The sequence below is a fragment of the Macadamia integrifolia genome, chromosome 9 (assembly GCF_013358625.1).
Source record: "Macadamia integrifolia cultivar HAES 741 chromosome 9, SCU_Mint_v3, whole genome shotgun sequence".
Lineage (NCBI taxonomy): Eukaryota > Viridiplantae > Streptophyta > Magnoliopsida > Proteales > Proteaceae > Macadamia > Macadamia integrifolia.
The window spans coordinates 4,652,949-4,662,366 of record NC_056565.1 but is presented as its reverse complement, the minus strand read 5'-3'; the positions used below and the strand labels follow the sequence as shown (position 1 = coordinate 4,662,366).

Here is a 9,418-nt window from a genome sequence, read left to right as displayed (position 1 = left end):
ACATACATCTATTGGCTAGGAGTTGGATTACACACATATATTGAGTGCATGCTTAGATCCTCTCAGCTGCTGGAATACCCAATGTGTATATATATATATATTTTTTTCATTTTTTTAATTTTTAATTGAAAGGGATCCCTAATAGCAAGAACTAGACCTTGATTTGAGAAGGGCAAATAAAAAAATAAGAAAAAGTAGAAAAGTTAGTAATACAGACCCAAAAAACAAAAAATCCGGACGGAATCTATTGTGCAACGTTAAAATTCGAAAGTCGCTTTCTTTCATCTCTGTTTTTTGATTTGGTATTTTTTAATTTAGTTCCAGACTTCCGTTATTTAATGCAACGACTAACCTTTCTTCCTTTACACAATCAAGTAGTGGATACTCAAGATTGAACTCAAATTCACATTATTGTTTAACTCGATAACTCGTCTCTGCACAGATATTCGAGGGTTTCTTCTTGATTCTGTAAATCTTTATATTTAAGATACTACTTAGATTTGAAGTTTTTTATACTTTTGATTCCAGGGTTTTTCTTATCGTGTCTGGTTGCATTGAAAAATGGCCGTTTCGGCTTTCAAATCAAACTCCAAGAGGGGGAACTTGGGATCTTCTTCTTCCAATATCACATCTTCTGCAAAAGATTCAGAGTTGACCAAGAAAGTGCCTCCTCGTAGGTCCAGAAGCGTAAGTGCTGTGGTCAGAAATTGCCAAGACGAGGAAATAAGCACTGTTGATTTTCTGAATAAGAGAGATAATCCATTGTTCTGCTGCAGCAGCACATCACCACCAGAAGTGATTGAATCAGAAAACGCCATTGGAATCGCCAAATTCAATGAAAACGCATCCAGATTAGGTGAAGCAGCGAAGAAATCAGTGGGTAGTGGTTGTGTTTCGGATAGCAGAAGAGGGCGATCAGTTACAAGGCATGCTGATTATGGGAATCAGTCTTTGGCTACTCGAGGGGTAGTGGGTCGAAGTCTGTCAAGGGTGGACACGGGAAGACGCGGGCGATCTGTGTCAAAGGGCCATTATGGGAACTCCGAGGTCTGGGTTTTGTAGCTTAGGATCCACAAGTCGTTTTGTTATACTTTGTATTTGTTTATGAGCGTTTGATTCATTTGAGTGTTGTTCTGTTGTTTTACGTTTACAGAGTGAAGTTGAAAAAGAAACTAGTTTGTCTTCAGGTCTCAGAAATAAGAATAATGTGAGATTAGCTCCCAGCTTGGAGAAAAAAGCTGTTGTAACCACATGTGCTTCTGAATTATCAGACCAGACGAGGAATTTGCAAAGATGGTCTAGTCAACATCCTCTTCTGGAGCCTTCAGATGGTTCAGTGGTAAGTTCATTAATGATCCTATATAAGGGTCGAGGCATAGTTGAAATAGAGCCTTTGGTAGTTGGTTTTATCAATATGAATTCGTTTTTGTTTTGTCTGCAGACTTCGAATTTGGAAGATGAGATTTCTACAGGTTCTTTTTCAGAAGCTGAAGAGAAAACCATCGGAGCAGTATTTGAACAGATTAAGGTGCAGGTCTTGCTTTTTCCTTCAATATGTATTGGAAAGAATTTGTTATGGATCAGATGTCTTGATAAAATAATTCATGTTCTTACTTTGTGCTTGATTACCCAGTCTTTCCAGACTGATCAGCAGGCAGGTGATTCTAGTACTGGTGGAATATATGAAACAGTTCGATCTGAACTAAGACGTGCAATTTCTGAGATTCAAAATGACCTCGAAAATGTAAGGTCTTATGGCTTGAAAGGAGCCCAGATTTCATTAGTAATGCTTACATTCTGAATTAATTGCATACAATGATCAATGCGGAAATTGATGAGAAATATGCTTAGCTGCAAATTATGCTGAATACGGACAGAAATTTTGAGGAATTTTACAAAGTTAAGAAAAGAATCAGTGGAAAAAATGACTTGTTTTAGTAAGAAACTCAAGTGTTCAATTGCAATATGAGTACGTTGAAAATACACTAGGAGATGTTGAAAATACACTAGGTTGGAACAAAAATGCTAGTGGATATCATGCATACTCAATTGGCATGTGTGAACCAGTGTTGGCATGAATAGGTTTTAAGCGATAGAGATCTTGGAACTTCTTATAACCTATCTGTGGAAGGAAAGCCTTTTGAGTTTATACTTATTACAAAAACTGGAAGAAAAAGGATTAACCTCATTGCGGTGAGCAGACAAATATGGGATTACTCTTATGAAATTGGGCATCGGCATCCAATTTTTTTTCTCTTGTATGGCTCTGGTTGATTCTTCCACAGGATCTTAGTCGAAGTCTTCCAGTCTACATACTCAAGTTCAAGTTTTGAAAATGGTTTTCTCACAAATTAATAACAAGAATACTCCAAAATGTTTGGTGAAATGGAAGAGAATAGTTAGCACTTTGTTGAAGTTCAAAGAGTTGCAGAAGCTACAGAATGGGAATCTCTAGTTAGATATGGACTTGTTATAGTTGAATTCTTCTTGAGCAGGGAGTATACTAACTGATTTCAGTTTCAATTTTTTCCGCTGCTTTGATCTTTTTGAAAATTCAGACACCTTCAATTCAACCCTGATTATGGTTCCTTCTACACGCTTTGCATTTTGGAGGATTGTGTTTGGCATGAATATGAACTTTCCTCTCCGTCCCTTTCTAGAGAAAAAGTCCAGGTATTCTTATTTTGGATAAGCCTGACCCCTGTTGAATGGGATCAACCAGATGAAAACTTTAGGATGTTGCACTGTTAGTAGTTAGCCATGTTGAATACCGTGAGAGTGAGAGTTAGTGTTAAGTCATATTCTAAGTTAAGTCTAGGCTAGTCATTGTTATTTACTTCAGTTAATCTTTGGTTGTAATTAGACTCTTAGTAGGTTTCATATTTAGAGTTGGTTGCTTGATTAATATAAGGGAGAGGTTGTCCATGATAGAGGCATTCAATCGTATTCTTATTGTGTTCACCCTCTCTCCTCATCACCATGTCAATCGTTCTTTTCTTCACAGATTCTTGTTTATTGTATTTGGTTTTGTCACAAGCCGGGTGGTAGAAAATTCATCTTTATGTTTATCTTAGGAGGCTTAATGATAATAAACAGTTCTGTGGTTATCTACCTGATAGTCTGTTGTACACTGCATTATTGGAGGCTTGTTAAGCACTTAAGGATAATCTTCTGTCCTCTCACAGCCTTGCTGGATTTTGTGGGAGGTTGGAAATCAATTCCAATTACTCAAATGGTAAGAATTCCCCTAGAACTAGGGGTGGTAATGCGTATGGTCGCATCAGGTAATGCCTTACTGTTACCCTCTAAGGGATTTAGGGGGGTTTTCCCCCTTACCCTCATTGGGTATGGTTAAAAAATTTTCCATAACTGGGCAGGTAAACAGGTAAAGTGGATAAAGCATCATTAATGTTACTTCAATTGTATTTGGGTAAAACAATATCAATTGTATTTGGGAAAGTAGGTTATTCGTACGGTATTTTGCAGTGGATGGATTAGGTTGGGGTGTATATGGGCTGGGACTTGGATCAATATATATGTATTTAGGTATCTCTAAAATATATACTCGTAAAATCACCTAATAGACAAGTAAACAACTCACCCTCCCTGTTAAGCTAGGTGGGTTAGTATCCTTTACCCTTGTTAAGTTATTCTTCACATTGGCTGAGGGGTAAAGAAACCTTACCTTTACTTTCCAAAGGTGGTTAAATGGTCAAAGGATAACCATCGCTAGCCCTACTTAGAACCTTAGCACCATAAGAATTTGGACTTGGGTATCGTTGGAACTTTGGGAATTGCCAGGAGCCTATTTTGGGTCTGATTGAGGATTTTTTTTTTTTTTTGAAGAAAATAAATGAATGATCTTGAAAGTAATGTATAAACATGTCACCGAAAATCTAATATTTAGCCATATACCCAGAAAAGAAATTCAAACCATAGGATATAATAGGCTGGGAAATTCTCTTAGGACATGGGGGCTCTTATACACCGTTTTGTTTCTGACATGATTACCTACCTACCTATTACATTCATTGCTGTCTTCCTAAGGTGCTAGTTCAAAGGGGGGGGGGAACTATTGCAATATACTGAAACAATAGGAGAACAGGTTTTGTGAAATTAATGGACTGATCTAGATTGGTCTGAAGCCTTTTAACTTCTTTCTCCAAAAGAAGAAGGAACTTGTGTCAGAATTGAGAAGTCATATGGCTCGATTCTTTAGTATTCTCTTATTTATCACATATGTCTACTATTTAGGCAGAATGCCCGCCCCTTATTCCAGAGGAATGGTGCAGCTGCAGGAAGGGTGGCTCTCCCAGTGGGGCCTTTCAAAACGCAGAAATAGCTCTGTCTACTAGAGAATGGGAGGAGGGTTCAGGGTCCTTAGGTTATAAAGAGCCTGTAGATGATGGAAAATTGATTTTGGGGGTATCAATGTGCTTTCTTTCTTTCTTTTTCTTTTTTTTTTTAACACACATGATGATAGAAAATAGAGTTCCTCCTGTCTGTCAATTATATCACCTATGACCGGGGAAAAGCGCGTAAGAGGATTCCTTTATCTTCCAGAGAAGAGGAAGTGGACACTAAGGAACAAGACTAGAGGTAAAATAGGTGGTGGAAGAACTGGATTTGATTTACTTTACGCATACAGAATCACTTGTGTAATATGCTCTTTATTAACTGTCAAGGCTATAAATCCATTTGTCATTCGGTTGGGTCTTTTTGTTATTTACATTCAATTTACATTTACAGCTAAGCTTCCTATTTTCTGCTTGTCTATGCCCCAACCTTTTGGTAGTTCTTATTTTGTTCTCTCCTTTTTGCAAGTTCAGGTGATCCGAAGGAATTGTACAACTATTGGAGCAACCAATGTTGTTGATATCCCACCTGAATTGGTTAACCCAGATGCAATTGAACTAGTTTCTGACATCAGAAAGGAATATGCCAGCAAGCTTGAGCAGGTAACTTTACATCCAACTAGCTCGTGTCTGCTTTAACCTGTTGGATTGCCTCTCTAACATGTTTCTTTTTTTGATTAAATGGTTTCTTATATATTAAAACCAAACTAAACTAATATATTGTTACTGAATTTTAAATAATTGTATGAGCCTTCTGACTGTGCCTGATTCAAAACAGTTGGGGTTAAGCATGCCTGCCACATGCCTATTCTAAATGGCTTGGTCTGAGAAGAGAAATTGGTGAATTTCTAGAAGCCTAAAGGATTAGGTTTCAGAAACTCAAATTTAACCAGGATCGCAGTAAAGGGGAAAAGACCAGATTTAGAAGAAATTTAATAAATAACAATCAACAGCTGAGATGGGAATGACATTCCGGTCAAATTTCACATTAATGGTATAGAATAAATCCTCAAAATATGATTGAAATCAAATGGTCGGATCTGGAGTAATGGACTATTCTTATTGAGGATAGGATTCTAGAAGCAGAGTTCCAGAACAGTAACTGATAACAACAAATAATGGAATCAAGTCAGCCAACAAAAGAAGATCAAAACAGCAATAGATTCCAGAAATAGTAATAGGATACTATGCCGATCTGAAAAAAAAAATGAAAAATATATATATATATATATATATGACCTTGTAAATTAGATAAAACTGAGAATACAAGTATACAACTTGAAGTAGGATTCTGAAAAAACAGCAACAAAATTGAATTTTGAAACATAGATCAGTAAAGCATGAGGTGCTGTTACTGTATATATGATTAGATCTGAAATCTATGGTGTATTAATGGAGAAAACTCAGAGTCAATCAAGTATGGTATACATATAAACTGGGAATTTTGCTTGATAACTTGATTTTCTGGTTTGATAATGAATAAGAAGAATGGAAGAAGGATAGAAGGATATGGACCAAGCATCTCACCTGGAACTAGACTGGAATCCCATCAGCCACTATTGGCTTCCCACCATAACAGAAAATCTGAATCTCATAGAATAAAGAATAAGCTCAAGCCAAATCCTCATAATAAAATCCGTGTAGAAGGCTGAACCCCCGTACAAACTTGTATAGAAGTCTCAAACACTAAAAACAAAGGCCTAAACCAATCCTTATGTTAATAAGGTAACATAAACTGAGTCAAAACAGGGCTGTGGACTTATAGAATCCTAATCCAGCTTAACAAAGTACTTGATAACTCTTAAAATAAAAATAAAAAAATGACGGTTACTTAACTAGTCCTGTATGCCTGGCATCTACCCATATTATAGGCCCATTAAAGTGGCATGTTACAATGAAAACATCAAAGGCCCAACACATAGATAACCCTACCCAAAGCTTATTTCTAATCAAATAAGACCATTTAGGTGATTTAACTACATCAGAAACCCAATGTCAACCTCCCAAACCCACCTTGTTCTTAACTGCTATTCTACCATGTGGCTGTTTGGATTGAAGAAAATAAGAACGAGCAACATGTTGATATACTCTTCAAAACACTAAAAGCATAGAGTTATGTAGATTAGTGTTGGACTTGTCCTGTACAGTACTGATCCGGATTTTCAATCCGACCTATCCATTTAGATCTTTGGTACGTAGCATTTCCATATCAAACAATCTTTTGGTCTATGATTTTCCAACTTTCAGTCCCAAGAACGAGCTAGGAAGCTTCAAGCAGAGCTGGCTATTGAGGAGCACCGTGGACAAGAACTTAATCGAATTCTGAAGGAGATACTTCCAGATCCAAAGTCATTGAATACGCAGAAGCCTCAACCCAGAAGAAAAGTAAGCTTTTAGATCGCTTTCAGACTGGAGTTTCTGTTTTTCACAAATATGTAAATGGTTTCTGCTTTTAGCTTGCTTTCTAACCCACCACCCCCCCCCCCCCCCCCCCCAAAAAAAAAAAAGACCTATCATTGGCCATGTGGGTCCCATATGACCGTTATACCTTCCTCCAGGCCATAATTATTCTAGACTTTGTTGGTTGGATGTGATCCAATAATTGAAATGACATCCTCTTTTGAACTGTTAACTTTTGGTCATGGAGAGTTTATGTTTCCATTCACCGTCGCCTATCGCAACCCCAGACAATAAGAGGGGGGGAGGGGAAAGGAGGTCCCGTCTGGACCATCCCATCGTTCAGCCACTGGTGAAGAAAAACTTTGTCCTTTAATGTATTGGATGGACCCATTTTTTTGTCAACTTTTCTTTTGGCACTACAACTTCTTTGTCAAATTTGAGTTTTGGACATTTGGTTGGAATTCGGGGTTGTCTTGTTAGCTGGTTGAGACTTACATTTTCATTTCAAGGCCCAGTTTTGTCTAACCATCAGAGGAAAGCTCTTTATTCATTTGTCTGCATCATTATTGGAGTTTCTACGTGTTTTTCTTTTAGCTCAAATGACCATCTCGATGGAAATATTGTGACAGACCAGCATTGAGCGTCGGAAAATGTCCAAGCGTCTGACAGAAGAAGCCATGAATTATTTTGATGAGTGTGTATCAATATCAACATTTGATAGTTCTGACTTCTCATCTCCAGAGGACCCACCTCTCAATTCTGTCGCTGCTACTTCCTCTGTTGGTGACAGTAGATTCTTGCTGTCTGGAAATTCAAGTGCCTCAACTTCCCATTGTTCTAATTTTCAACTCAATTGTAACAAGGTCAATCTCTGAACTTATGATGCTCACCTATCTACTATCACATTTGGAACCATTGTGAGAAATCTTGAAGTTATTAACCCAGTTCTTAGACTGGATTCCTATCACTGAGCAACCGAAGAACTTATACATGGTTATTATCTGAATATTCAGATTTGATTTCACTAAATCCACGTGTATGGTGGTCTAGTTCAAGGCAGGCTTACAAATATAGTAAAAAAAATGAAAAGGCAAAAGGTTATGAGCACGATTGTCCATGGTGTACGGTCATGCATCAAACCATTGGATGGGTATGACCTTGTACGGTACCCAGCTCTTTGCCACCATCCAACGGGGTTTGGTGTGCGACTTGCACCATGCACAGCCATGTACATAACCTTTCCCCAAGAGGAAAACTTGATTTGCTGTAAATTAATTTTGTAAATAATGTCAATAGATTTTATTTTGGGACATCATTTCCCGAGCATGTGGGGTTTCCGTACTATGAATCATGGAATTTTATCTATCTGGTAAAGTTTTTGGTCTTATTTTTGGTTTCCCTGCCAAAACTAGTCATTGAAGAAACACAAAAGGGAAAGGTCTGATATGTATCGGTAATAGTTGTCTTCAATGTTTTCTAGTTTCGTTCCCTTATTGATGTTTCAATCCATGTGTTCAAACATATACCTAAATTAATTTCTCTGTGTGCAGGACTCAGATGGTCAAGTTTTCTACACACCTTGCAAAGAGGGTAGTGTCTTAACAGCCGGCAGCTGCTATAAAGACCCTGGTAATGATCAAAGAAGTCTAATAGAAACTGATGCTGAACAGGTAGGGAATTTTCAATTTTCTTTTTCACATGAACCAATGAAAACCAAAGGACTTTTCAATGAGATAAAAAGTTATATAAAGAAGTTCGAAAAAGAAACTGAAAACAATGAGAGGGACTGTCAGACAAGATTAAGCTCTTATAATGCAGATGACTATGAGTCACACTTCCTGGCTGAGAGCTTATTGTTTGACAGGGTGATCTTCAAGAACAGAATACAGTCTGGTAGTCTGCTTCTCTGTGCTAGTGGTATCGTAATCTAATTATTGGGTTTCTGTGGAAGACCACTATTTAATACGAATCCTTAAGGTTCTAATCATGGAGGGTTGAAATACTGAATGTATATTATTACCATCTTCAGTTGCTTGTAATTTAAGAGAGAATCCTCTTAAAGTACGATTTAAAATGTAAACATCTGAATGCTGGATTTATGAGCCATGTTTGTTGAGTTTGGAGCATGGGACAGAATGAAGTTCTTCATAGAATAATTACTGTGGTTATCATGTTAGACAGAAAATGTGCAAATTTACTGAATTTATGTTTAGTACTTCCAACTGACCCGTGTATGTCGAAAGGGTCCCCTTGTTTTCAAAAGGCTCTGTACATAGCAAGGGCTGTGGTACCCTAGAACATGATCCACCCGGGGGCCTTACAGATTTCATGAAATCTCCATGTACCCTAGAGAACCCACCATCTACGATTGCATGTTTGTTTGTTTCGTTGTAAAATGTTCTATGAAATATATTTTACATGAAAAAATTTCCCCATGTTTTTTTTTTTTTTTTCTTCTTCGATGCTTCTCTTTTTGCAGCTTTAGATTAAAACAACCAATGGAAAATTATATTTTACAGGAGAAAACTCCATGCAATGTTTTTTTCTTTTTTTTTCCTTCTTTCTGAAAATCTTAGATAAGACCTGAATTCCTCCATTACATTATGCCTTCTTGCTTAGAGCCAGTGCAGTGAGTCACCTGAACAAGTGGCCATTGGCAGCTG

At 37.4% G+C, this 9,418-nt stretch overlaps 1 protein-coding gene across 6 annotated transcripts; it reads left to right on the top strand.

Annotated features, from left to right (window-relative positions):
• The first annotated feature begins 246 nt into the window (after window positions 1-246).
• On the top strand, window positions 247-8,931 carry LOC122089429. 6 transcript variants are annotated; one of them, XM_042659167.1, is made up of 9 exons: window positions 247-1,047; window positions 1,154-1,339; window positions 1,442-1,534; window positions 1,634-1,744; window positions 4,830-4,958; window positions 6,603-6,740; window positions 7,385-7,618; window positions 8,306-8,425; window positions 8,620-8,931. In XM_042659167.1, the coding sequence occupies exons 1-9, from the start codon at window positions 562-564 to the stop codon at window positions 8,650-8,652; spliced, it is 1,530 nt and encodes a 509-aa protein (XP_042515101.1). In that variant the 5' UTR covers window positions 247-561; the 3' UTR covers window positions 8,653-8,931. The 6 variants fall into 6 exon arrangements, with proteins under 6 accessions (XP_042515101.1, XP_042515100.1, XP_042515099.1 ...); XM_042659165.1 differs by having other exon boundaries at window positions 248-1,047; window positions 1,442-1,528; window positions 1,643-1,744; window positions 8,306-8,931; XM_042659164.1 differs by having other exon boundaries at window positions 248-1,047; window positions 1,643-1,744; window positions 8,306-8,931.
• Window positions 8,932-9,418: the final 487 nt, after the last annotated feature.